General features: G+C 64.7%; 3 protein-coding genes across 3 annotated transcripts; 2 read left to right on the top strand and 1 right to left on the bottom strand.

Annotated features, from left to right (window-relative positions):
• Positions 1 to 2364: 2364 nt before the first annotated feature.
• SCO2 (synthesis of cytochrome C oxidase 2) lies at positions 2365 to 3236 on the top strand (the record flags this gene model as incomplete). The annotated part of the gene is given in 3 exon segments (XM_084205659.1): positions 2365 to 2383; positions 2386 to 2453; positions 2456 to 3236. Coding segments are annotated over 3 exon segments (867 nt in total). The 3' UTR covers position 3236.
• A 930-nt stretch (positions 3237 to 4166) lies between these two features.
• Positions 4167 to 12635, bottom strand: NCAPH2 (non-SMC condensin II complex subunit H2; the record flags this gene model as incomplete). The annotated part of the gene is made up of 20 exons (XM_084206474.1): positions 4167 to 4316; positions 4390 to 4539; positions 5893 to 5994; positions 6109 to 6152; positions 6276 to 6344; positions 6475 to 6541; positions 6634 to 6704; positions 6918 to 6971; positions 7143 to 7250; positions 7858 to 7924; positions 8021 to 8092; positions 8250 to 8347; positions 8821 to 8898; positions 8975 to 9117; positions 9673 to 9752; positions 10194 to 10265; positions 10348 to 10423; positions 10832 to 10887; positions 11409 to 11510; positions 12528 to 12635. The coding sequence occupies 20 exons, from the start codon at positions 12633 to 12635 to the stop codon at positions 4167 to 4169; spliced, it is 1767 nt and encodes a 588-aa protein (XP_084062600.1).
• Positions 12636 to 13753: 1118 nt separating this feature from the next.
• Positions 13754 to 26398, top strand: LMF2 (lipase maturation factor 2). Its single transcript, XM_084205503.1, has 14 exons — positions 13754 to 13872; positions 16794 to 17047; positions 17700 to 17728; positions 18490 to 18686; positions 19832 to 20010; positions 20437 to 20575; positions 21335 to 21469; positions 21700 to 21805; positions 22295 to 22391; positions 22470 to 22652; positions 23613 to 23781; positions 24208 to 24319; positions 24400 to 24508; positions 25439 to 26398. The coding sequence occupies exons 1-14, from the start codon at positions 13770 to 13772 to the stop codon at positions 25787 to 25789; spliced, it is 2163 nt and encodes a 720-aa protein (XP_084061629.1). The 5' UTR covers positions 13754 to 13769; the 3' UTR covers positions 25790 to 26398.
• Positions 26399 to 26436: the final 38 nt, after the last annotated feature.

The following is a 26436-nucleotide window of genomic DNA, read 5'->3' as shown; positions in this document are numbered from 1 at the left end:
CGTGTCCCTGTCCCCCCGTGTCCCTGTCCCCCCATGTCCCTGTCCCCCCTCAATGTCCCTGTCCCCCCGTGTCCCTGTCCCCTCCATGTCCCTGTCCCCCCCATGCCCCTGTCCCCCCTGTGTCCCTGCCCCCCCATGTCCCTGTCCCCCCGTGTCCCTGTCCCTCCCGTGTCCCTGCCCCCCCATGTCCCTGTCCTCCCGTGTCCCTGTCCCCCCATGTCCCTGAGCCCCGGACCCCTCTCCCCCAGGCTGGGTGCAGCAGGTGCGGGCGCTGCCCCTGGCGCGGGTCCTGCACCGCCTGGGCGCGGGCCGGTCGCGGGCCGGGGACCCCGTGAACCCCCGCGTGGGCGCCGAGCTGCTGGTGGGCACCGGGCAGCACCTGCGGGCAGGTGAGGGGGTCCCCCGAAACCCCCAGCACCCCGTGTGCCCCACGGGCATCCCCGTGTGCCCCTCCCTCAGCGAGCCCCGGCTGGGGGTGCACTCTGGTTGGGGGGTTTACCTGGGGGGATCAGAGCCCCCGATACCCCCGCCGTGTGCCCCTCCCTCAGGAGCCCCGGCTGGGGGGTTTATCTGGGGGGATCAGAGCCCCCAATAACCCCCCTGTCCTGCTCCCTCAGGCGAGCCCCGGCTGGGTGTGCAGCCCAGCTGGGGGGTTTATCTGGGGGGATCAGAGCCCCCGATACCCCCTGTCCCGCTCCCTCAGGCGAGCCCTGGTTGGGGGGTTTATCTGGGGGGATCAGCGCCCCCGGTGACCCCCCTGTCCCGCTCCCTCAGGCGAGCCCTGGCTGGGGGGTTTATCTGGGGGGATCAGGGTCCCCAATAACCCCCCTGTCCCGCTCCCTCAGGCGAGCCCTCGTTGGGGGGTTTATCTGGGGGGATCAGCGCCCCCGGTGATCCCCCTGTCCCGCTCCCTCAGGCGAGCCCTGGCTGCGGGTGCACCATGAGGGCAGCCTCGGCGCGGAGGGCCGGCGCGAGCTGCAGGACGCGCTGTGCCTCGGCCCGGAGCCCCCCCGGGACCCGCCGCCGCTGGTGGCCGAGACCATCGTGCCCTCGGGAGCCCTCCCCGGGCCATGCCGGGACTCACAATAAAGCGCGGTGGTCGCGATGTCGGGGCCATGTCGCGATTCGCCCCCCCGCGGTTCTGAGGGCAGCGGCGCGGGGCGGGGGCGCCACCTAGTGGTGGAAGGGGAGAGTGCACGAGGGCCTGACCACGCCCCTCGCACTGACCACGCCCCTCTGTTTTGACAACACCCCGCCCGCATTGTACGCGCACTCTGTAGGCCACACCCCGTTGTGGTCACGCCCCTTTTCGCTGTGGTCCCGCCCCCTCCCGGTATTTCCGGTTCCGGCGGCGGCGGCGCGGGCGGTCCGGGCGGGAGCGGCGGCGGACGGGGCGCGGGGGGACCGGGCAGAGCCAAAGGTCAGCGGGGACTGCACACCGCGGGTGGCGGGGAGGGCAGAATGAGGGGTCGGGGGCGTTTGAGGGGCAGAGCGGGGCTCCCAGGGACAGGGTCGGCGATGGGGCGCCGAGGGCCGCAGGACGCGGGGTCACCGGGCGTTTGGGCTGGAGGGCGGCGGGGAAACAGCAGGTACGGGAGGGGGCAGGGGGTATTGGGGGGCAGGGTTGGGGTCCAAGGGGATCAGGAGGAGTGGGATGAGGCGGTTAGGGGGCATTTGGGCTGGGGGGAAAGAGCAGCAGGGCACGGGATAGGGGGACGGGGGTGTGACAGGAGTTGGGGTCCAAGGGCATCAGGAGGGGTGGGATGAGGGGCCAGGGGGCATTTGGTGAATAGGGCTGGGGTCCAAGGGTGTCAGGAGGGGTGGGATGAGGGGTCAGGGGGCATTTGGGGAATAGGGTTGGTGTCCACGGGCATCAGGAGGGGTGGGATGAGAGGTGAGGGGGCATTTGGGGAACAGACTGGGGGCTCCAAGAGCAGCAGGGTATTGGGTAGAGGGCATTTGGGAGAAAGAGTGGGGTCCAAGGGCATCGGGGGGGTGGGATGAGGGGTCAGGGGGCATTTGGGGAATAGGGTTGGTGTCCAAGTGCATCAGGAGGGGTGGGATGAGGGGTCAGGGCGCATTTGGGGAATAGGATTGGGGTCCACGGGCATCAGGAGGGGTGGGATGAGAGGCCAGGAGACATTTGGGGAATAGGGTTGGGGTCCAAGGGCAGCAGGAGGGGTGGGATGAGGGGTCAGGGGGCATTTGGGGAACAGAGTGGGGGCTTCAAGACCAGCAGGGTATTGGGTAGGGGGCATTTGGGAGAAAGAGTGGGGTGTCCGAGTGCATCAGGAGGGGTGGGATGAGGGGTCAGGGGGCATTTGGGGAATAGGGTTGGTGTCCAAGGGCATCAGGAGGGGTGGGATGAGAGGCCAGAGGGCACTTGGGGCGCAGGACTGAGATCAAAACCCACCGCGGGCGGCGGACCCCGGGGCAGCTCCCGCCCCCTGACCCCCTCTCGCCCCTCCCCACAGCCCCAGCGATGCTGCGGTCCCTGCGCCCCATCCCGCAGCTGTGCCCGCGGCCGTGCCCGGCCCCGTGCCACCCCCGGCGCCGCCTGGCCGTGCCTCCCGCCGCCCCGCGGCTCCCGCTGCGGCGGCGCCTGGCGGTGGCGGGCGCGGTGGCGGGCGCGGCGGCCGCGGGCTGGCTGTACCTGCGGCACCAGAAGGAGCGGCAGCAGCGCTCCCGCCGCCTCCGGCAGCTCCGCCAGCTGGCGCTGGGCCAGGGCGACTTCCAGCTGCAGGACACGTCGGGGGCGGCGCGGAGCAAGGCGGATTTCCTGGGCCGCTGGGTGCTGCTGTACTTCGGCTTCACGCACTGCCCCGACGTGTGTCCCGAGGAGCTGGAGAAGCTGAGCCGCGCCGTGGAGCTGCTGGAGCGCGATCCGGCGCTGCCGCCGCTGCAGCCGCTCTTCGTCACCGTGGACCCCGAGCGCGACGACGCGGCGGCGCTGGCGCGGTACCTGCGGGACTTCCACCCGCGCCTGCTGGGGCTCACCGGCACCCCCGAGCAGGTGCGGGCCGCCGCCGCCGCCTTCCGCGTCTACGTCAGCGCCGGGCCCCGCGACGCCGACGGCGACTACGTGGTGGATCACTCGGTGCTCACGTTCCTCGTGGATCCCGACGGCATCTTCCGGGACTGCTACAGCCGCTCCCGCACGGCCGAGGAGGTGGCGAGGAGCGTCAGGGGACACATGGACGCCTACGAGCCGCTGCCCCCCGCGGAAGGGCAATAAACGGCCGTGACCCCCTTCCCGCAGTGGGGTCTGTCGTGATTTGGGGTGCGGGGGGGCACATGGCGGGGGAGGGACAGCTGACAGTCTCCACTGTCCCCCAGGTATGTCCCATGGCGGGGACAGAGCCCTGACAGCCTGCAGGGGTGTCACATGGAGGACAGCTGACAGCCCCCACTGTCCCCCAGGTGTGTTCTGTGGGGGGAACAGAGCCCTGACAGCCTGCAGGGGTGTCACATGGAGAGGGACAGCTGACAGCCCCCAGTGTCCTGTGGGAGAGACAGCCCTGATAGAGCCCACACCCTGCAGGGGTGTCACATAGAGGGGGACAGCTGACAGCCCCCAGTGTCCCCCAGGTGTGTTCTGTGGGAGAGATAGAGCCCACACTCTCTGAGGGCTGTCATATGGCAGAGATGGGACAGCAGACAGCTCCCAGGTGTGTCCCATGGGAGGGACAGAGCCTGCACCCTACAGGGGTGTCACATGGTGGAGTAGGGACAGCTTACAGCCCCCAGTGTCCCCCAGGTGTGTCCTGTGGGGGGGACAGAGCCCACAGCCTGCAAGGGTGTCACATGGCAGAGGGGACAGCTGACAGCCCCCAGTGTCCCCAGGAATGGTCTGGGATGAGGAGGGTTTTGAATGGGCAGGTGGAGCGACCCCCAGATGTGTCCTGTGAAGGGGGAGAACGTGGGTGGAGAGACGCCCACCAGACCCCACTGCCCCCCAGCAGTGTCACATGCAGGGAGGGACCCCTGTAGCCCCCCAGGAGTGTCCCATGGCGCAGGGGGCTCAGCATAGGTGAGTCAAGTGACCCCTTCCCAAAGGGAGACAAAAATTGGGTGGGCAGAGGGACTCCCCACAATCCTTGTGTGGCTGAATCCTGTGGCACCCCCACCCCCCCAAGAGAAGAGGCCTCTCCTTAGCCAAGGGGGTTTTATTTGGGGCCGGGGTCCCTCTGGGAGGGCAGCTGCAAGTGCTGGAACCTCTCGTGTGCCGGGCGGGTCGAGAGCAGCCGCAGCCGCGCCGTGTCCAGCGCCTCCTCCAGCCCCGGCTCCTGCGCCAGCTCCACCTCTCCGTCGTTGGCCTGGGGAGGGACAGGGGGTGGCCGGGGGTCCTGGCACCCCCAGCCACCCCCCAGGGAGCCCCCAAAGCCTTACCAGCTGCAGCGAGGCCAGCAGGTAGCGGCACACCTCGAACGGGGGCTGCCCGGCCACCAGGCTGGCCAGCGAGTGCCACCGGCCCAGCTCTGCGCAGCGCTCGGTCAGTGCCAGCCCATAGGCCCGGACATCGAACGGGACACGGCTCTCCTGGGGGACAGGGAGGGGACAGTGAGGGGACAGGGGTGTCACTGGTCAGTGCCAGCCCATAGGCCCGGACATCGAACGGGACACGGCTCTCCTGGGGGACAGTGAGGGGACAGGGGTGTCACTGGTCAGTGCCAGCTCATAGGCCCGGACATCGAACGGGACACAGCTCTCCTGGGGGACAGGGAGGGGACAGTGAGGGGACAGGGGTGTCACTGGTCAGTGCCAGCCCATAGGCCCGGACATCGAACGGGACACGGCTCTCCTGGGGGACAGGGAGGGGACAGGGGTGTCACTGGTCAGTGCCAGCCCATAGGCTCAGACATTAACGGGACACAGATCTCCTGGGGGACAGGGAGGGGACGGTGAGGGGACAGGGGTGTCACTGGTCAGTGCCAGCCCATAGGCCCGGACATCGAACGGGACACGGCTCTCCTGGGGGACAGCGAGGGGACAGTGAGGGGACAGGAGTGTCACTGGTCAGTGCCAGCCCATAGGCCCGGACATCGAACGGGACACGGCTCTCCTGGGGGACAGTGAGGGGACAGGGGTGTCACTGGTCAGTGCCAGCCCATAGGCCCGGACATCGAACGGGACACGGCTCTCCTGGGGGACAGCGAGGGGACAGTGAGGGGACAGGGGTGTCACTGGTCAGTGCCAGCCCATAGGCCCGGACATCGAACGGGACACGGCTCTCCTGGGGGACAGCGAGGGGACAGTGAGGGGACAGGGGTGTCACTGGTCAGTGCCAGCCCATAGGCCCGGACATCGAACGGGACACGGCTCTCCTGGGGGACAGGGAGGGGACAGGGGTGTCACTGGTCAGTGCCAGCCCATAGGCCCGGACATCGAACAGGACACGGCTCTCCTGGGGGACAGGCAGGGTCAGGGAGTGTCACTGGTCAGTGCCAGCCCATAGGCCTGGACATTGAATGGGACACGGCTCTCCTGGGGGACAGGGAGGGGACAGGGAGGGGACAGGGGTGTCACTGGTCAGTGCCAGCCCATAGGCTCGGACATTGAATGGGACACGGCTCTCCTGGGGGACAGGGAGGGCACAGGGAGTGTCACCTGTCAGTGCCAGCCCCTGCCCACGGACATGGAATGGGGCACGAGACTCCTGCAGGTGTGAGGGGTCGGGGTGGGCAGCAGTGGTCTCGGAGGGGCAGGGGGTGCTCAAGTGTGGGCAAAGGACTCTGGGGTGGGTATGGGGTGCTCAGGGGTGGGCAGAGAAGAGGGGGCAGGTACTGGGAGTTGAGGTGTGAGCAGAGAGGCTCAGGGGTGAGCAGGGCAGTGCCAGCCCCCTGCCCAGCCCGGGCAGTGCCCCCCAGGTGCCAGCCCAGCCCGGGTCCGTGCCTGCTCCTGCAGCAGCGGCTCCACGCGCTCCTCCCACTGCCGGATGCGCTGCGACAGCTCCGTCTCCTGCGCGAACTTCTGGGAGCTGGCCATGAACAGCTCCTGGGGACAGGGACAGCAATGGGGACACCCCCAAGCCTCCTGGGGACACCCCCAAGCCTCTTGGGACACCCTGGCCGCCTGGAGTCACCCCCAGGTCCCCACACCGGCACCTACCACGTTCCTGCGAACCAGCTCCTCGTAGCCAGGTTCAGGGGGGTCTGTGGGAAAAAGGGTCACCAGAATGGGGGGGACAGCACCCTGCCACCCCATGGGAGGGAGAGGGGACAGAGTGGGGATAGATGGGATAGTGGGAATTGGGGAGGGAAGGGTCAGCAGCTCACCCAGGTTTCCTTCCTCCAGCTCCTCCGGCACTCCAGGCTCCATGTCCTCATACTCCAAAAAATCATTGTCTGCCAGGATGGGAACACCCCTCAGTGCCCCCTGAGACCCCCTCAACCTTCTGGGACCCCCCCCCAGACCCCAAGGAGGGAAAGAAAGGCTCCCCAGGCTGGGGGGATTTGGGGTTTTGGGTTCCAGCACCTGCCCCTTCCTCGCTGTCGATGCCACGCTCCTGCTCCAGCTCTGGCTCTGGCTCCCTCAGCAGCTCCTGGGGGGAGGAACAGCCCTGAGCACCCCCAGAGTATGGTAAGGGGGTGCTGGAGCCCCCCAGCCCTCCAGCTGAGCCCCCAGCCCACTCACCCCCCGGCTCTGGAGCTTCCTGTGCGCCGCCAGCCGCTCCTTGAACTGCCGCCAGTAGAGCACCTCCAGGTCTGCAGGGGTTGGGAACAGGCATTTGGGATGGCCCCTGTGCACCCCCCAAAGCAGAACCCCCCCAGGCATCCTAGGCCCTTCTCCTCTGCAGGAGCTGGTGTCCATTCCTCCCAGTTTTGAGGTGTCCTTCCCCTCCATGCCCTCCCCACTGCAGGATCCCATCCCTGGTGTCCCCCAGGACAGGGAATGTGTCCCTGCCCGTGTCCCCTCACCTGCGAAGGTGGGACCTTTCCTCCTGGTTTTCCGCCCCTCCGTGATGTTGTTGTCTGGGGGGAGCAGATCAGGAATAATTATTGGATGGAAATTCCATGGATTTATCGAAGTTGGAAAAACCCTCCGAGACCATCAAGTCCCCCCCAGTCCCCAAGTGCCACATGCACATGGCTGTTAAAGATTTTTAAATCCTTTTGGATCCCAATCCCACAGCAATCACTCACAGGCTGCAGAGAACCATCTCGTGAAATCCTGGAGCTTCCTCGGGCCCCTCCTCTTCCTCTTGCCTCCTACCACATCATCCAGGCCGTGTGGCACCAGGAAGGGCCTCCCTGCAGGTGACAACGGTGACACCAGGTGTGCAGGTACCGCCAGGGGCTGGGAAGGGGAAGGGGCCCCTCTGGATGTCGTGGGCTGGAATGACCCAGCGTGGGGACACGGACACTTGAGGATGTCCAGTGTGGCTGGGAGTGATCCAGTGTGGGGCTGGGAAGGACCTGCCATGGGGATGTGGGGCTGGGAGTGACCCCCTGTGGGGCTGGGAATGACCTTCCATGAGCTGGGAATGTCCCCCTGTGGGGCTGGGAATGACCCTCCATGAGCTGGGAATGTCCCCCTGTGGGGCTGGGAATGACCCTCCATGAGCTGGGAATGTCCCCCTGTGGGGCTGGGAATGTCCCCCTGTGGGGCTGGGAATGACCCTCCATGAGCTGGGAATGTCCCCCTGTGGGACTGGGGACAGTGAGGGACACACAGCCAGGAATGACCCTCCCGTGGGATTGGGAAGGACCCACCATGGAGCTGGGAACACTGAGGGATATGGGGCTGGGAATGACCCCTTGTGGGGCTGGGACACAGAGGGACGCATGGCCAGGGATGACCCACCACAGGCCATGCTGTCCCTGCTCCCCTGGAGCTGCCCAGCTTCCCCAAAAATACCTTTCCTGAAGGGCTTCTCCTCGGAGTCTCCGAAGGGGTCGAGGCTCTGCCACGGATTGGGCTCCTCCTGGCACAGGGGTGAGGATGGGCAGGGGCTCTGGGCATCCCGGGGGTCCCATAATGCCCGGATTTGGGATCTCCCTGGCTCCAGGCCCCCCCTTACCTTGCTGAGGGCTTTGGGGTCCTGGCTGGGGGGTCTCTCCCGCAGGATGTACCCCCGGGTCTGGGGCGTGCTCTGGGGGACACGGAGAGGGACAGTGAGGGACTGGGGGCAGGGAAGGGCTGGGGTGGGGAAGGAGTGAGGGGCTCTGGGGAAGGAGTGAGGGGCTATGGGGCTCCAGGGATCCAGGGAAGGAGCACAGGCAGCCCCCCAAGCCCCTGCCCACACAGACCCTCTGAGCCATGATGTGTTTGTTAGGGACCGGGGTCACTTCCATGTCATCCCCCAGGGGGGCCCCAGGAACGTCGTCATCGTCAGGTCCTGCAGCATCTGGAGGGGTTGGAATGGGCAGAGGCTGGAGAAGCTTCCAGGACCCCCCATTCCCACCCTGTCTGCCAAGGAATCTCCCCAGGTGCTTCTCCTGCCAGGGCAGGGGCAGCAGAGTGCAGGAGCAGGGAATGGTGCAGTTGGTAGGGTTGGAAAATCCCTCAGAGCCCAAATCCAAAGCATTCCCAGGGTCACCATTGCCCATGTCCCCAAGCGCCACATCCACAGAGATGTTAAACCTCTCCAGGGATGGGGACCCCACCCCTGTGCCAGGGCTGCACAGCCCTTCCCAGGAGGAATTTCCCCAAAATCCCCCCAGAGGCCATTCCCTCTCCTCCTGTCCCCGTTCCCTGGGAGCAGAGCCCAGTCCTGACTGTCCCCTCCTGTCAGGGATGAATTCACCCCTCACCCTCCTCTCCAGCCTCCTGGATGGACAGAGGGACCCCGGGACACCCCTGGCAGGTGCCACCCCTCACCTGCCTCCTCGCGGAAGCTCAGCGCCCGCGCCAGGGCCGCGCCGGCGCTCGGACGCTCCGCGGGGCTGGATCCCAGAGCTGCTGCGGGGACGGGGACAGCTGAGTCCTGGCAGCGCCACTGGCAGCGGCACAGCCACCCCAGAGCCGCCGGTACCTGTGGCTGTCCCCAGGCGCTGCTCCTGCTGCGGGTGGGTGGGGGAGAGCCCGGCCAGCTCCAGCAGGAAGGCGCCGGAGGCGTGGGGCGTGGAGGTGTTCATGCGGAAATCCCTGCGGCTGGCCAGCACCTCGCCGCGCCGGCTGCGGGGACACCGGCACGGCGCTGTCCCCAGGGTCCCCGGCGCCCCCTGTGCCGGCCCCTGCGCCGGCCCAGCGCAGCCCGGCCCTCCCAGCAGCACGGGACTGGCCTGGATGGCCCCGCGCATCCCGGGATCTTCCTGCTCCTCCACAGATCCCAGCAGGAATCGTGTGTTTGTGCTGAGGGACCCCGGCTGGAGCGGGGCAGGGGACACGGGACAATCCCACCCAGGAAAGGGGACACGGGACAATCCCATCCAGGGACTGGAGCAGGGCAGGGGACATGGAACAATCCCACCCAGGGCAGGGGACACGGGACAATCCCGCCCAGGGACTGGAGCAGGGCAGGGGACACGGGACAATCCCACCCAGGAAAGGGGACACGGGACAATCCCGCCCAGGGACTGGAGCAGGGCAGGGGACACGGGACAATCCCGCCCAGGGACTGGAGCAGGGGAGGGGACACGGGACAATCCCACCCAGGAAAGGGGACACGGGACAATCCCACCCAGGGACTGGAGCAGGGGAGGGGACACGGGACAATCCCAGGAGTGGCACCTCAGGAGGGGGTTATCCTTCTTCTCCCCCTCTTCCGGGGGCACCAGGGACATCGGGGTCAGGGGAACGATGTTCACGGCCTGGGAAGGGATGGGGAGGTGGCAGAGAGCCTGAGAAGTGTCATTGTCCCCAAGGCCACCACCCTGGCTGGATGGCCCCGGGATTCACTCAGGAAAATGGTGCCATGGAGGGAAGGAAAGGAGGGAAAAAGGGAGGGATAAAAAGATGGAGAAAAGGAAGAAGGAAAAAGGAGAGAGAAAAGGAGAGGGAAAGGAAGGGAGAAAAGGAGGGGGAAGAGATGGATAAAAGGAAGAAAAGGAGGAAAAAAGATAGAGGAAAGGGAGGGATAAAAAGAGGGATAAAAGGGAGAAAAAGAGGGAGAAAAGGAGGGGGGAAGGGAAGAATAAAAAGAGGGAATATAGGAAAAAAGGAAGGAGAAAAGGAGGGAGGGATAAACAGAGGAGTAAAAGGAGGGAAAGGAGAAATAAAAAGAGGCATAAAATGCAACTGGTTTCTCTTACGGCAGGCTGCTGATCCCTCCTCATGTCCACACTGGCCTGGCTGGTTTCTGGGATGTCATCCAGGGACAGGAACTGCAGGACAGCCCCCCCAGTGTCACCCCAGGTGGCAGAGGGACCTTCTGGAGCAGGACGGGGAGCACAGGGCACGCCTCACCTCCTCCTCCTTGTCCGTGAAGGTGGCGTCGGCATCGCGGCCGTCGGGGCCCAGGGAAGTGGGGAGCTTCTCCCTCCTAGGGAAAAACGGGCTCAGGATCCATGGAAATGGTGGCAAAGGGTCCCTCCAGCCCTGCTGTGGCCCCTCCACGTGGGAAAATCCCCAAAAAAACACCAGTGGGGTTTTCCCTCTTGTTCATGTCAGTGTGAAAGTCCAAAGGAGCTGGCAGCACATTCCAAAGGGATTTTCCTTTTGGAAAAGGCTCCCTCAGGCTCCTCTGGACTCCTGAATCCCCATGAACCAGAAGGAAAACCATCCCTGGTTTTGTGTGCTATCCCTGTGATGGCATTCCTAAGCCTGGGATGCACCTCCCAGGGCAGGGATGGGAGTGGGGATGGCCCAGGATCAGGGCAGCACCAGGACAGACCCAGAGCAAGGATTCTGCAGGACAAATTCCCCTCTGGGAAGGGAAAATCCCACTCACTTTTTCTTGGAGATGCAGTCCAGTGTCTGGCAGACCAGCATGTACAGGTATTCCACCTGGAAAACAGCACCTGGGGCTGGGGAAGGGGGGAGCAGCTCCTGGGAAAGCCCCTCCACCTGAGGGGCTCCCCCTGCCCTCCCATAATGGAGGTCAGTTCCATGGGGTTTGGTGCTCTTTTCCGTTTTTTTCAGCTGTTCCACAGCCAGACTTGGGGAAATCTCTGGAATTGGAGCAGCCTGGGACAGTGGAAGGTGTCCCTGCCCACGGTGGCGCTGGATGGGCTTTGAGGTCCCCTCCCACCCAAACCATTCCAGGGCTTTGTGGTCAGAAAAGCTCCAACATGCCACAATTTCATGACAAAATAGGATTTCATATCCCACCCTGAAGAACAGCAAAATTCCTGCTGTTCCCTGGGGCTGTCAACACATACAAAGGGATCGGATTTTGGAAGGACGAGCTGAAATGAACGATCAGCAATGTGAAGGCAAGGGGGAATTGTGGGGTGAGCCCGGGGACTTGGGGTGGCTCAGGATGGTGGGATGGGATGGGATGGGGCAGGCAGCAGCTGTGGGCTCACCTTCCTGCTGTAGATGCAGGCAGAGCCCTGGATCAGCAGCGCTGCCTCCATGAAGTTCATGGTGGTCTTGCCATTGTCGAAGGAAACGCAGATCTGGTCCAGCTGGGAGGGGCAGGGGTGGGTTTTGGTTTAGCTTGGACAGACTTGGGGCAACTGAGAGGGGCTTGGGAAGGTTTTATTCTGTTAGCAGCCTCAACGAAGGGTGAGACATAGGAGATGCAAAACTCAACGCTGTTCTACTGAAAGCTAACTTATTTCCTGCTTACAATACCTTATAAACGCTTTTCAGCCAATTGGCTTCTGCCACACAATATTGCTGTTGGTTCCAACACTAATCACTTATAATTCATTATGTGAATTCTAATATTGCTGTGAATTCATTATGTTAATTCTAATATTGCTGTGAATTCTAACGCTAATCACTTCCATTTTCACTCCATGTGGTCTTGCCACCATGCGTCTTTCCCAGTTGTAATTCTCTAAAATTACCTTTCTAATTAAAATCTAATTAAATTAAAATTTTAATTCTTTAAAACTCTTTTGCAAGGCCATGTTTTGAAACTTGTCCCTTGTTGAGTCTCTCTCCCAGCAATGTTCTATTTCATGGCTTTAAGTCAGCACCCCTCATTTCAGTGTCTGCATGCAGCTGTGTAAAACTGTGCGAGTTTTCTGTGAGGTTTTGGGAATTCTCTTTAAATGTGTTCCTCACAAGCAGGGAGGAGAGGCTGAGCCTGGGGTGCCACAGGGACAGGGATGAGGGGAGGTGGCAGAGAGCCTGGGAAAGGTGTCATTGTCCCCAAGACCACCACCCCGGCTGGATGGCCCCGGGATTCACCTGGGAAAACGGTGCCGTGGTGGGGAGGAAAGGAGGGAGAAAGAGAGGGATAAAAAGATGGAGAAAAGGAGGGAAAATGAGGGGGAAAAGGAAAGGAGGGAAAAGAGAGAAAAGGAGGAATAAAAAGAGGGAGAAAAAGAGGGGGAAAGATGAATAAAAGGAAGAAAAAGAGGGATAAAAAGGGAGAAAATAAAGCAGAGAGGGATAAAAGGAAGAAGATGAAGAAAAAGGAGAGAGAAAAGGAGGGGCAGGGGACACGAGGGGCTCGGGGGTGAGCCCGTTACCTCCTCCAGGTACTCGCCGAGCTGGGCAGCCACGTCCACCTCCCAGTTCTTGGTGAGGTCCCGGATGGGCTGCAGCAGGTGCAGGAAGCGGGAATCCACCTCTTCCATGGTGGGACCCCCCTGCAGAGACCCCAAAAGCGGCCTGGGAGCTCCCAGCTCTGGAGCAGGGTCCCTCAGGGAATAACGGGTGTCCTGGGCTGCAGGGCACGGGACAGCCCCAGGGGAAGCTCTGCAGGAATCACAGCTCGGCTGGGTGGGAATGGGGACACAGCTCAGGCAACGGGGAATTGTTTGGGCTGCAAAATCCCCACCCCAATCCCAACAGCAATCCCAATGCCGACACACTGATCCCAACCCCACTGCCAATCCTGGCCCTGATCATGATCGTGATCCAACCCCAGTCCCAGCCCTGGTCCTGATTCTCATCCAACTGGGATCCCAATCCTGACCTGATCCTGACCCTAACCGCAGTCCCGACCCTGACCCCGACCTCAAACTCGATCCCAGTCTGGAACCCAGTCCCAACCCTGATCCCACTCCCCACCCTGATCCCAGCCCCAATCCCATCCCCTATCCCAGCCCCTCACCTGACCCCGACCCCAATTCCCATCCTTAACTCTGCCCCGGTCCCAAGCAGTCTTGATCCCGATCCGCAGCCAGAGCCCGACCCCAATTCCCATCGCAATCCCTACCCCAGCGGAGCTCTCAACCTCGATCCCGACCGTGATCCCGGTCCTGGTCCCCATCCCGAGCTCAATCCCGGTCCCGATCCCCTTCCAAACCTCAATCCCGAGTGTGATCCCGGTCCCCATCCAAACCTCCATCCCGACCCTGATCCCGGTCCCCATCCAAACCTCCATCCCTACCCTGATCCCGGTCCTGGTCCCTATCCAAACCTCCATCCCGACCCTGATCCGGGTCCCTATCCAAACCTCAATCCCGACCGTGATTCCGATCCAGATCCCAATTCCGGTCTCGATCCCGACCTGATCCCGGTCCCCACCCAAACCTCGGTCCCGGTCCCCACCCAAACCTCGGTCTCGATCCCAGTCCCGGTTCCCATCCAAGCCCCGGTCCTGCCCGTGTCCCCGGCCCCGCTCCCCGCCCCTCACCGGCCCCTCCTCATCCCCCGATCGCCGCCGCCATTTTCGTCCTTCCCGCGCTCCGTGACGCGCCCCGCGCGCCGATGGCGTCACGGCGTCGCTGACGTCAGCGCCGCGCGCCGCCGGGCCCGGGGCCGCCATGGCCGCCATGGGGGAGCTGGCGCGGCCGCGGGCGCTGTTCCTGGCCGGGCTGGCCGCGGTCTACATCGCCGCCTTCGGCTCCCTCTACGTACAGATCCCCGGTACCGCGGCGGGGACTGCCGGGCGGGGCCGGGGAACGGGCACAGAGCCGCGAGTGGCGCCGGGGGAACCGGGACCGGGCTGGGAGTGGGGCCGAGGGAACCGGACTGGGATGGGAGTTGGGCCCGGGGAGCCGGGATGGAGCCGAGAGTGGAGCCGGGGGAACCGGGACAGAGCCGGGAGTGGGGCCGGGGGAACCGGAATGGGATGGGAATGGGGCCGGGGGAACCGGGACCGGGGACGGGAGTGGGGCCAGGGGAACCGGGACGGGGACGGGAATGGGGCCGGAGGAACCGGAATGGGATGGGAGTGGGGCCGGGGGAACCGGGACCGGGGACGGGAGTGGGGCCAGGGGAACCGGGACGGGGACGGGAGTGAGGCTGGGGAAACCGGAATAGGGATGGGAGTGGGGCCGGAGGAACCGGGGCAGAGCCGGCAGAGAGCTGGGGACGTGGCCGGTGGTTTCGATGGGAGCGGAGAAGCCGGGACGGGATCGGGATCGGGAGGGGACGGGCCGAGCCGGGGCAGGGACAGTCCATCCCCCTCCCGCTGCCGGGCTGATCGTTCCGTATCCCCGTTATCATTTCCCCTCCTCCCGCCGCCTCTATCTCCCGTTTCCCTCCCTCGTTTCTCCCTTCCCGGGAGCACCGGCGGTCCCGGAGCGGCTCCGCTCCCCCTGAGCCCGGCAGCCGCCTCCCGTCCGTCCCTTCCACGTGGCTCGGGCAGCTCCTGGCCGCACCTGGGCTGTTCCCGGCGGGGACCGAGGCCGGCAGAGCCGGGCTGGAGGCGGGGACGGCCCGGGTCGCGCTCCCGGTGCCTCGGGTTTGTCCCCGGCTCCGGGGGGGCTTCCGAGTGGGGCTGCCGGCTTTTTCCCGGGAATGCCGCCGCGTTGATGCCGGGATTTTTTCGCGGGAATGCCGGCTTTATGCCGGGTTGTTTTTCCCGGGAATGCCGGGGATTTTTTCGCGGGAATGCCGGCTTTATGCCGGGTTGTTTTTCGCGGGAATGCCGGGGGTTTTTTCGCGGGAATGCCGGCTTTATGCCGGGTTGTTTTTCCCGGGAATGCCGGGGATTTTTTCCCAGGAATGACGGGTTTTTCCCGGGAATGACGGATTTTTTTTTCCCGAGAATGTGGGTTTTTTTCCCCAGGAATGCCGGTTTTTTCCCAGGAATGCCGCGGTTCTCGGGGGAATGGCGGGTTTATTGCGGAGGTTTCCCGAGAGTCCCGGGTTTTTTTCAGGAATTCCGGCGTTCTCGGGTTTATGCCGGGTTTTCTCCCGGGAATAGCGGGTTTATGACGGGTTTTCTCCCGGGAAAGCCGGGTTTAAGCCGGGTTTTCCCCGGGAATGGCGGGTTTAAGCCGGGTTTTCCCCGGGAATGCCGTGTTTTCCCCGGGAATGGCGGGTTTATGCCGGGTTTTCCCCGGGAATGGCGGGTTTAAGCCGGGTTTTCCCCGGGAATGGCGGGTTTAAGCCGGGTTTTCCCGCGGGAATGGCGGGTTTAAGCCGGGTTTCCCCCGGGAATGGCGGGTTTAAGCCGGGTTTCCCCCGGGAATGGCGGGTTTAAGCCGGGTTTTCCCCGGGAATGGCGGGTTTTAGCCGGGTTTTCCCGCGGGAATGGCGGGTTTTAGCCGGGTTTTCCCGCGGGAATGGCGGGTTTTAGCCGGGTTTCCCCCGGGAATGGCGGGTTTAAGCCGGGTTTCTCCCGGGATTGGCGGGTTTAAGCCGGGTTTTCCCCGGGAATGGCGGGTTTAAGCCGGGTTTTCCCCGGGAATGGCGGGTTTAAGCCGGGTTTTCCCCGGGAATGGCGGGTTTAAGCCGGGTTTTCTCCCAGGATTGGTGGGTTTAAGCCGGGTTTCCCCGGGAATGGCGGGTTTAAGCCGGGTTTTCCCCGGGATTGGCGGGTTTAAGCCGGGTTTTCCCCGGGAATGGCGGGTTTAAGCCGGGTTTTCCCCGGGAATGGCGGGTTTAAGCCGGGTTTTCCCCGGGAATGGCGGGTTTAAGCCGGGTTTTCCCGCGGGAATGGCGGGTTTAAGCCGGGTTTCCCCCGGGAATGGCGGGTTTAAGCCGGGTTTCCCCCGGGAATGGCGGGTTTAAGCCGGGTTTTCCCCGGGAATGGCGGGTTTAAGCCGGGTTTTCCGCGGGAATGGCGGGTTTAAGCCGGGTTTTCTCCCAGGATTGGTGGGTTTAAGCCGGGTTTCCCCGGGAATGGCGGGTTTAAGCCGGGTTTTCCCCGGGAATGGCGGGTTTAAGCCGGGTTTTCCCCGGGAATGGCGGGTTTAAGCCGGGTTTTCCCCGGGAATGGCGGGTTTAAGCCGGGTTTTCCCCGGGAATGGCGGGTTTAAGCCGGGTTTTCCCCGGGAATGGCGGGTTTAAGCCGGGTTTTCTCCCAGGATTGGTGGGTTTAAGCCGGGTTTCCCCGGGAATGGCGGGTTTAAGCCGGGTTTTCCCCGGGATTGGCGGGTTTAAGCCGGGTTTTCCCCGGGAATGGCGGGTTTAAGCCGGGTTTTCCCCGGGAATGGCGGGTTTAAGCCGGGTTTTCCCGCGGGAATGGCGGGTTTAAGCCGGGTTTCCCCCGGGAATGGCGGGTTTAAGCCGGGTTTCCCCCGGGAATGGCGGGTTTAAGCCGGGTTTTCCCCGGGAATGGCGGGTTTAAGCCGGGTTTTCCCCGGGAATGGCGGGTTTAAGCCGGGTTTTCTCCCAGGATTGGTGGGTTTAAGCCGGGTTTCCCCGGGAATGGCGGGTTTAAGCCGGGTTTCCCCCGGGAATGGCGGGTTTAAGCCGGGTTTCCCCCGGGAATGGCGGGTTTAAGCCGGGTTTCCCCGGGAATGGCGGGTTTAAGCCGGGTTTTCCCCGGGAATGCCGGGTTTAAGCCGGGTTTCCCCGGGAATGGCGGGTTTAAGCCGGGTTTCCGCTGTCCGCAGGGCTGTACGGCCGCGAGGGGCTGCTGCCGGCGCGGCGGGTGCTGCGGCTCAGCGGGAAGGGGCTCTGGGAGCAGATCCGCGATGTGCCCACGCTGCTGTGGCTGGGCCCGCAGCTGGGGCTGGACACGGAGCAGGGCATGGAGCTGCTCTGCCTGCTGGGAATGCTGGCGGCCCTCGGGGCGCTGCTCTGCGACTCCATGCGGGACTGCCTGGTGTTCGCCCTGCTCAGGATGTTCTACCTGTCGCTCTACCAGGTGCGGGGACTCCTGGCGTGCTGGGGGAGGCACAGCTGTGAGATCGGGGAGTGATGGGGTGGGAAGGGGCCTTAAATCCCATCCCATTCCAGCCCCCACAGGTAGGGACACCTCTCACTGTCCTGGGGTGCTCCAGCCTGGCCTGGAGCTGCAGAAGGGACTGGGGACAAGGCCTGCAGGGACAGCACCCAGGGAATGGCTCCCACTGCCAGAGGGCAGCCATGGATGGGATCTTGGCAATGAGGAATTCCTGGCTGGGCTGGGACTGCCAGAGCAGCTGGGGCTGCCCCTGATCCCTGGCAGTGCCCAAGGCCAGGCTGGAGACTGGGGCTGGAGCAGCCTGGGGCAGGGGGAGGTGTCCCTGCCATGGCAGGGTGGCACTGGAGGGGCTTTGGGGTCCCTTCCTACCCAAACCATCTCAGGATTCCCTGGATCCTCCTTGGTGTTGGGCTGGAGCTGCCATGGGTCAGAGCTGGGTGTGGGGGGAGGAGGGGGTTTCACTTCCTCTGAAAGCAGAGAATTAAGGAAGGATAAATGATCTGGGTGAGCCCATCCCTCCCACTGCTCCCATGCCTTGGGGTGTCTCCCCACGGGGATGGGTCTGGGGGTGTCAGACCCCCTGGCTGATCCCCACCCCGCTCCCTCTCCGCAGGTGGGACAGGTGTTCCTGTACTTCCAGTGGTGAGTCAGGCCCCCCTCACCCTTTGGGGCTGTTGGGGGGCTCCAGGCTGGGGAACCACCCTGGGCTCCCAGGGCGGGGGGTTCAGTGGGGTGGGGGGCACAGAGGGTCCTGGGGAGTGGGACAGGGGACTCTGGAGACCAGGGCAGGTGGCACTGGGGGCTCTGGGGACAAGGACAGGGGCTGGGGGGGACTCTGGGGACCAGAGCATGTCAGGACTGTGGGGGCTCAGCAGGACGGGGTCCCCACCCCACGAGTGGGGCATGGCCGTGTCCCCAGCCCCCCATACAAGGCATGGCTGTGTCCCCAGCCCCCCATACAAGGCATGGCCGTGTCCCCAGCCCCACATACAGGAGGTGGCTGTGTCCTGAGCCCCATGAGTGGGGTGTGGCCGTGTCCCCAGCCCCACATACAAGGCATGGCCGTATCCCCAGCCCACATTCAGGGTGTGCCTGTGTCCCCAGCCCCACAAGTGGGGTGTGGCCATGTCCCCAGCCCCCCGTACAGGGCATGGCCGTGTCCCCAGCCCCACATACAGCAGGTGGCCATATCCCCAGCCCCCCATACAAGGCATGGCCATGTCCCCAGCCCCCCATACAAGGTACGGCTGTGTCCCCAGCCCCACATACAGGAGGTGGCCATGTCCCCAGCCCCCCATACAAGGCATGGCCGTGTCCCCAGCCCCACATGCCGGGTGTAGCTGTGTCCCCAGCCCCCTGCAGCGTGCAGGGTGGGGGTCTCAGTGCTGTTTACTCCCCCCCAGGGACAGCCTGCTGCTGGAGGCCGGGTTCCTGGCCGTGCTGGTGGCCCCCCTGCGCCTGCTGCGGCGGGGGTCCCCGGCCTGGCGGCCCCACGACGCCGTCACCTTCTGGGCCGTGCGCTGGCTCCTCTTCCGCCTCATGTTCGCCTCGGGCGTGGTGAAACTCACCAGCCGCTGCCCCACCTGGTGGGGGCTCACAGGTGAGGGGGGCTCGGCTCCCAGCGGGAATCCTCCAGTTTTAGGGGTTGTGAAGCTCATGAGCTGCTGCCCCGTGGGGGGCTCACGGGAGAGGGGCGCAGCTTTGGGGGTTCAGGTGTTGGTGAGGGTGTGAAGCTTTGGGGGTTCAGTCACTAGCCTGGAATTCTAGTGAATTTTGGGAAGTAGATTATGGAAAGGCCCCCCACGCCCCCTCAGTTCTGAGGTGCCATTTAATTTGGATTTTTTCACAAGGAGGCTTTTCCCTGTTTAGCGTTGGTTCTGTTTCATGGTAGGGAAAATCTGCATTAGAAAATCTGCTGGTTGGGATGTGCCCAGTGTCCTGGTTATGGAAAGCCCCCCCAAAGCCCCCTGTGTCCCAGCCCCAAGGTACCACTTAATTCTGTATTCCAGTTCTGGAATTCCCAGAATTGCTTGTACTCTGCAATGGGAACAACTGGCATTAACCCCAAATTAGGTTCAATTTTTAATAAACAGATTATGGAAAGCCTCCTTGGACTCCCCTGTATCCCCAGCTTGGAGGTACCCCTTAATTTGGAAATATTTTGCACTGGGAAGGTTTTCCCTGATTATTAGTGGTTGTACTCTGCAGTGAGGAAGTTCACCCCAGAACTGGGGTGAATTTTTTGAAAGTAGATTATGGAAAGCCCCCCTGGACCCCACTGTGTCTCCCAGCCTGGAGGTACCCCTTAATTTGGAAACATCTTTGCCCCAGGAAGCTTTTCCCTGATTAGCACTGGAAATACTGGCATTAACCCCAAATTAGGTTCAATGTTTAATGAATAGATTATGGAAAGCCCCCCCTGTGTCCCCCAACCCCGAGGAACCCCTTAATTTGGAAACGTTTTTGCCCCAGGAAGCTTTAGCATTGCTCATACTTTGCAGTGGGGAAAATCAACATTTCCCCAGAACTGGGGTGAATTTTTGGAAGTAGATTATGGAAAGCCCCCCCTGGAGTCCCCTGTGTCCCCCAACCCCGAGGTGCCCCTTAATTTGGAAACACTTTTGCACCGGGAAGCTTTTCCCTGTTCAGCACTGGTTGTACTCCGTGATGGGAAAAGCCAGGATTACCCCAGAACTGGAGTGAATTTTGGGGTCTGTGTCAAGCCCCCGTTGCCGTGCCCCCCAGCTCTGACGTACCACTACGAGAGCCAGTGCATCCCCACGCCGGGCGCGTGGCTGGCCCACCAGCTGCCCGTGTGGTTCCAGAAGCTCAGCGTGGTGGCCACCTACGTCATCGAGGTGGCCGTGCCCGTGCTCTTCTTCGCGCCCCTGCGCCGCCTGCGCCTCTTCGCCTTCTACTGCCAGGTGGGCAGGGGCTGCTGGGCTGGGCTGGGCTGGGCTGGGCTGAGCTGCACCTTGGGGCTGGGCTGGGCTGGGCTGGGCTGGGCTGAGCTGCACCTCGGGGCTGCTGCCTCGGGGCTGGGCTGGGCTGGGCTGAGCTGCACCTCGGGGCTGGGCTGGGCTGGGCTGGGCTGGGCTGAGCTGCACCTCAGGGCTGGGCTGGGCTGGTCATTCTGCACCTCAGGGGCTGGGCTGGGGCTGGGCTGGTCATTCTCCTGCCTCGGGGCTGGGCTGGGCTGGTCTGGTCATTCTGCTGTCCTCGGGGCTGGGCTGGGGCTGGCTCGTCCCGCGGGCACTGCCAGGTGAGGTAGCCATACTGGAGCTGTTGGTTAACATGTGCCCCTGTCCCCCTGGCCCTGTGACACCCCCAACCCTACTCTGTCCCCCCAGGTCCTGCTGCAGGTCCTCATCATCCTCACGGGCAACTACAACTTCTTCAACGCGCTGACCATCGTGCTGGCCTTCTCCCTGCTGGACGAGGAGCACGTGGGGCGCTGGCTGGGCCGGCCCCGCCGGAGGCACGGCAACGGTGAGACCCCAGCCCAGGCATGGGGGACAGGGGACATGGGGGCCACGCTGTGGGAGCTGCCACACTCAGCCCAGGGCAGGGGCTGTGCCCAGGGGGGACCCCAGGGGTGTGGGGCAGACACAGCTGTGAAATCAGGGAGCGATGGGGTGGGAAGGGGCTGTAAATCCCATTCCAGCCCCCATGGGTGGGAGCACCTCCCACTGTCCTGGGGTGCTCCAGCCCCATCCAGCCTGGCCTGGAGCTGCAGAGGGACTGGGGACAAGGCCTGCAGGGACAGCACCCAGGGAATGGCTCCCACTGCCAGAGGGCAGGCATGGATGGGATCTTGGCAATGAGGAATTCCTGGCTGGGCTGGGATTGCCAGAGCAGCTGGGGCTGCCCCTGCGTCCCTGGAATGTCCAAGGCCAGGCCAGGTGGAGGAGGAGGAAGAGGTTTCACTTCCTTCTGAAATCAGGGAATTAAGGAAGGATAAATGATCTGTGTGATCATCCTTCCTGGCATTGCTGTCACCCCACAAGGGGCTCCCAGCCTTTGGAATTCTGTATTCCAGTGAGGTTCTGCTGCTCCTGGGCCTTTCCCTGCTCCTTCCCTGTCACTGCACCACTGGAATCAGTGGGACCCCCAGCATTCCTGGTTTGGGGGGTCCTTTCCAGGCTGGACCGGGGCAGGTGACACCGTAGGCAGGGCCCTGTGCCCGTGGGTGACCCCAGGGCTGTGAGGGGGGGTCCCAGGCCGGCTCTGAGCCCCTCTGTGCCCCAGGCTGGCCCCCCAGCCTGGGCTCGGTGCTGGGCACGCTGCTGGAGCTCAGCACCTACGGGCTCCTGCTCTGCTGGACCGTGCGCTACTTCGGCCTGGAGCTGGACTGGGACAGGAAACTGCTGGACTCCAAAGTGGGTACGTGCCAGGGGCACAGCCTGCGTGCCCTCCGGGGCACCAGGGGCCGGCCTGACCCACGGCCGTCCCTGACCCACGGCCGTCCCTGACCCACGGCCGTCCCTGACCCACGGCCGTCCCTGACCCACGGCTGTCCCTGACCCACGGCCGGCCCTGACCCACGGCTGTCCCTGACCCACGGCTGTCCCTGACCCACGGCTGTCCCTGACCCACGGCTGTCCCCCCCGCAGCCTTCACCTACCACGAGTTCACCACGTGGCTGCGCACGGTGACGCTGCCGCTCGTGGGGGTGGCCTTCCTGTCCCTGTCCTGGGAGATCCTCGTGGCCATGTACCGGTGGGTGTGGGGGGCACCGGGGGGCCCCCGAGGGTGTGGGGGACACCGCGGTGCCCTCGGGGGTGTGGGGGACACCGGGATGCCCGTGGGGGGCGCTGGGGTGCTCCCAGGGGCGTGGGGGAGCAGCGGGGTGTCACCAGGGGTGTGAGTGAAACCAGGGTGCCCCCGGGCATGTGGAGGACACTGGGGTTTCCCCAGGCATGTGAGTGAAACCAGGGTGCCCCCGGGCATGTGGAGGACACTGGGGTGCCCCCAGGCATGTGAGTGAAACCAGGGTGCCCCCGGGCATGTGGAGGACACTGGGGTGCCCCCAGGGGTGTAGGTAAAATCCAGGGGCATGGGGGACACTGGGGTGACCCCCTGGGAGCTGGGAAGGGGTGACCCTGCTCTGGGATTTGAGCAGTCAGACACAGCATGGGAGGTTTTAACCCCCAAACCGGGGGGGCTGAGCCTCTTTGCCCCCATAATCCCTCAGTTGTGTCCCCCCAGCTGTGCCTGCGTCCGGGGATGCTTCTGGAAGCTCTGGGCCACCCTGCAGTGGGCCATCATGGCCACGGCCACCGTGGGCCTGTTCGCCGTTAGCCTGGTGAGGCCTGGGGGCCACGGGGCTCTTGGGGACCCCCAAACCCCCCCAGGCCGTGACAGAGCCCCCCTGCCCCCCCAGGTGCCCTTCACCTACATCGAGCACGAGTCCAACGGGAAGCTGTGGCCCGGGATCCACCAGATGTTCGGGGCCGTGGAGCGCTTCCAGGTGGTCAATTCCTACGGGCTCTTCCGCAGGATGACCGGCGTGGGCGGCCGGCCCGAGGTCATCCTGGAGGGCAGCTACGACGGGCACAGCTGGACGGTGAGTCTGGGCTGGGCATGGGCACAGCTGGATGGTGAGGCTGGGCTGGGCACGGAAATGGGCACAGCTGGATGGTGAGGCTGGGCTGGGCACAGCTGGATGGTGAGGCTGGGCTGGGCACGGAAATGGGCACAGCTGGATGGTGAGGCTGGGCTGGGCACGGGAATGGGCACAGCTGGATGGTGAGGCTGGGCTGGGCATGGGAATGGGCACAGCTGGATGGTGAGTGTGGGCTGGGCACGGGAATGGGCACAGCTGGATGGTGAGTCTGAATGGGCACGGGAATGGGCACAGCTGGATGGTGAGTGTGGGCTGGGCACGGGAATGGGCACAGCTGGATGGTGAGTCTGAATGGGCACGGGAATGGGCACAGCTGGACACAGTCTGGGCTGGGCACGGGAATGGGCACAGCTGGATGGTGAGGCTGGGCTGGGCACGGGAATGGGCACAGCTGGATGGTGAGTCTGAATGGGCACAGCTGGATGGTGAGTCTGGGCTGGGCTGGGCACAGGAATGGGCACAGCTGGATGGAGAGTCTGGGCTGGGCATGGGAATGGGCACAGCTGGACGGTGAGTCTGAATGGGCACGGGAATGGGCACAGCTGGATGGTGAGGCTGGGCTGGGAACGGGAATGGGCACAGCTGGATGGTGAGTGTGGGCTGGGCACGGGAATGGGCACAGCTGGATGGTGAGGCTGCTGGGTGGCGCTGGGTTCCGGCGGTGTCCCTTTTACAGAATCCCGGGATTTTGGGTGGGAATGTCATTTTCCTGGGCTGGGGTGACTCCAGGCACTGGGTAGCATTGGGTTACGGAGGTGTCCTGTCCCGGAATCTCGGGATTTTGGGTGGGAATGTCCTTTTCCTGGGCTGGGGTGACTGCAGGCCCTGGGTGGCGCTGGGTTCCCGAGGTGTGCCGGTCCCCGTTGCCACGGCAGCCTTTGCAGCCTTTCCCATCCCCAGGAGATCGAGTTCATGTACAAGCCCGGGAACGTGAGCGCGGCGCCGGCCGTGGTGGCCCCGCACCAGCCCCGCCTGGACTGGCAGCTCTGGTTCGCCGCCCTCGGGCCCCACCAGAGCAGCCCCTGGTTCAGCGCCCTGGTGCTGCGCCTGCTGCAGGGACAGCCCGACGGTCAGCCGCGGGGCTGGGGACAGGGGACACAGGGGACACGGGGGCTGGGGGCATGGGGGCTGGGGGACAGGGGACACGGGGCTGGGGACAGGGGACACAGGGTATGGGGGCACGGGGGACAGGGGACACAGGGTATGGTGGGACCTCCCCAGCATCGGTGCCACCATGGATTTGGGGGTGTCCCTGGATGGATTTGGGGTGTCCCCAGAGCCTTGGAGGTGTCCATGTTTGGGTTTGGGGTGTTCCTGCAGCCCTGGGGGTGTCCCCGGGTGTGTTTGGGTGTCCCTGTTGAGATTTGGGTGTTGTGTGTGGCTGTGTTGGGGCTGTCCCCTGGGTGTGGTTGGGGTGTGTTTGGGGTGTCCCTGGCTGTGCTGGGGCTGTCCCCCCGAGCCGGGGCTGTCCCCAGCTCTGACCCCTGTCCCGCAGTGATCCGCCTGGTGCAGACGGACGAGTCCCGGTACCCGTTCCACGCCCGCCCGCCCACCTTCCTGCGGGCCCAGCTCTACAAGTACTGGTTCACATCCCCCAGCGAGGGCAGGTGAGCGGGGAGGGGCCCCTGCAGCCCCCAGCCCGGCCTCGGGGGGGTGTGGGCTCACCTGAGCCCCCCTGTGTCCCCAGCCCGGGCCCGGTGCCGTGGTGGCGGCGGCAGCACGTGCAGGAGTTCTTCCCGGCCGTGTCCCTGGGAGACCCCACGCTGGAGTCCCTGCTCAGCCAGCACGGCCTCAAGGTGGGCACGGAGTGACCCCTCCCTGGGCCCTGACACCCTCCCTGGCTCCTGATCCCCGTCCTTCAGCACCCCTGACCCCCCTGCCATGATCCTGACCCCCCTTCCCTTTCCCCCAGCTCTCTCCCTGACCCTATTCCATTGCTCTTGACCCTTCACCGTGATCCTCTTCCCTCGCCCTTAGCCCCTCAAGCGCCCTTCCCTCTCCCCAACCCACTTTGTTGGCCCCCTGACCCTCTTCCCCCACCCTGGCTCTGTTTTTGGCCCCTGATCCCCCCTTCCCTCACCCCTGAGCCCCCATCCCTCCCTCTCCCTCGGCCCCCTGAGCCCCTCTTCCTGGCCCCACCTCCCCTCTGTGACCCCCTTTCTTGGCCCCCAACCCCATTCCCTCACCTTGATCCCCCTTATCAGCCCCTGATCCCCCCTTCCCTTACCCCTGACCCTCTTCCTCCCTCTCTCTGTCTCCTGAACCCATTCCCACACCGGGATCCCCTTTTTCGACCCCTGGCCCTTTTCCCTCATCCCCAATCCCTTCCCCACCTCGACCCCTTTTTCCCTCCAGGACAACCCCCCTGACCCCACTTGTCCGCCACAGTAAGCCCTCCTGACCCCCTTTCCCCTTGGCCAAACCCCCCTGACCCCCTTTGCCCCAGGCCAAGCCCCCTGACACCTTTGCCCCCAGGACAAGCCCCCTGACCCCCTTTTTCCCCCTGCCCCCTCTCCCCCAGGCCAGGCCCCCTGACCCCCTTTGCCCCCCAAGCCAAGCCCCCCTGACCCCTTTCCCCCCAGGCCAAGCCCCCTGACCCCCTTTTTTCCCCTGCCCCTCTCCCCCAGGACAAGCCCCCTGAGCCCCTTTTTCCCCCTGCCCCTGTCCCCCAGGCCAAGCCCCCTGACCCCCTTTTCCCCCTGACCCCCTTTTCCCCCTGTCCCCAGGACAAGCCCCCGCCGCGCCGCCGAGCTGAGGCCGTGCTGCCGCGGCTGCTGGGCTCCGTGCGCCGCCTGTGCCAGCCCTGCTCGGGCCCCGCCCTGCTCTGGTCCCTCTACCTGGTGGCCGCCACCGCGGGGCTGCTGCGGGCCCTGGCCCGGCGGGCCCGGGGGGCGCCGCCCCCCACCCGCCACAAGGGGCCCCGGGAGCGGGGGGAGCGCAACGGGGCGCGGGGCACCGAGGGGACACGGGGCACGGAGGGGACACGGGGCACCGAGGGGACACGGCCCACCGAGGGGACACGGGGCACCGAGGGGGCGCGGCCCGAGGGCCGGCACGGCAACAAGAGGAAGAAGTAGCCCCCGCAGCCCCCCCAAAAACGGGGGGCAGGGAGGGAGTCCCCGGGTGGGGGGCAGCGCTTGCTGGACCCCCCCCCGGGGGTGCCCATGTGCCAGTGCCTTCAGCACGGTGTGGCCATGTGCGTGGGGACACACCCAGGGCTTGGGGACACCTCCCCCTGCTACTGGGGACCCCTTGGGGACACCTCCCCGGTGTCCAGGCACTCCTGGGGACCCCTCCCTAGCGTTTGGGGGCTGCTTGGGGACATGTCCCAGTCTCTGGGGACCCTGCCCCAGTGCCCAGGGACCCCTTGGGGACCCGGCCCCAATGTCGGGGGACCCCTCCCCAGTGCCCAGGGACCCCTTGGGGCCCCCTCCCGGCCCCAGGGTGGGGGGGCTCAGCACAGGTCAGGGGCTCAGAGCGGGTGGGGGCTCTGTGCCCACGGGCTGGGGCAGTTTGGGCAGTGCCAGCCCTCCGGTTACCCTGCCCAGCCCCTCAGGTCACTTTGGGGTCCCCCCCAGCACTTTGGGGTGCTCCCCCCGTGGGCTCTGCCCATCCCATGGTTCCCCCCTGCCCGGCTCAGCCCGAGCCCAGAGGTTTCCTATAATTTTCTAATTAAAGCCTTTGACATTCCAGCCCCGCAGCGCTCCTGGATTTGGGGGGTCCT

The sequence above is a fragment of the Fringilla coelebs genome (genome assembly GCF_963513975.1).
Source record: "Fringilla coelebs genome assembly, chromosome: 5".
NCBI classification, from domain to species: domain Eukaryota; kingdom Metazoa; phylum Chordata; class Aves; order Passeriformes; family Fringillidae; genus Fringilla; species Fringilla coelebs.
Note: the sequence above shows the minus strand (reverse complement) of the source record. Positions and strands in the feature narration are given on the sequence as shown.

Coding starts and splice junctions, on each gene's coding strand:
- LMF2 (XM_084205503.1), top strand. CDS start 13,770: ATGGCCGCCATGGGGGAGCTGGCGCGGCCGCGGGCGCTGTTCCTGGCC. Junction 17,729..18,489: donor GTGTTCCTGTACTTCCAGTG/GTGAGTCAGGCC, acceptor ACTCCCCCCCAG/GGACAGCCTGCTGCTGGAGG. Junction 20,011..20,436: donor TCTTCGCCTTCTACTGCCAG/GTGGGCAGGGGC, acceptor CTGTCCCCCCAG/GTCCTGCTGCAGGTCCTCAT.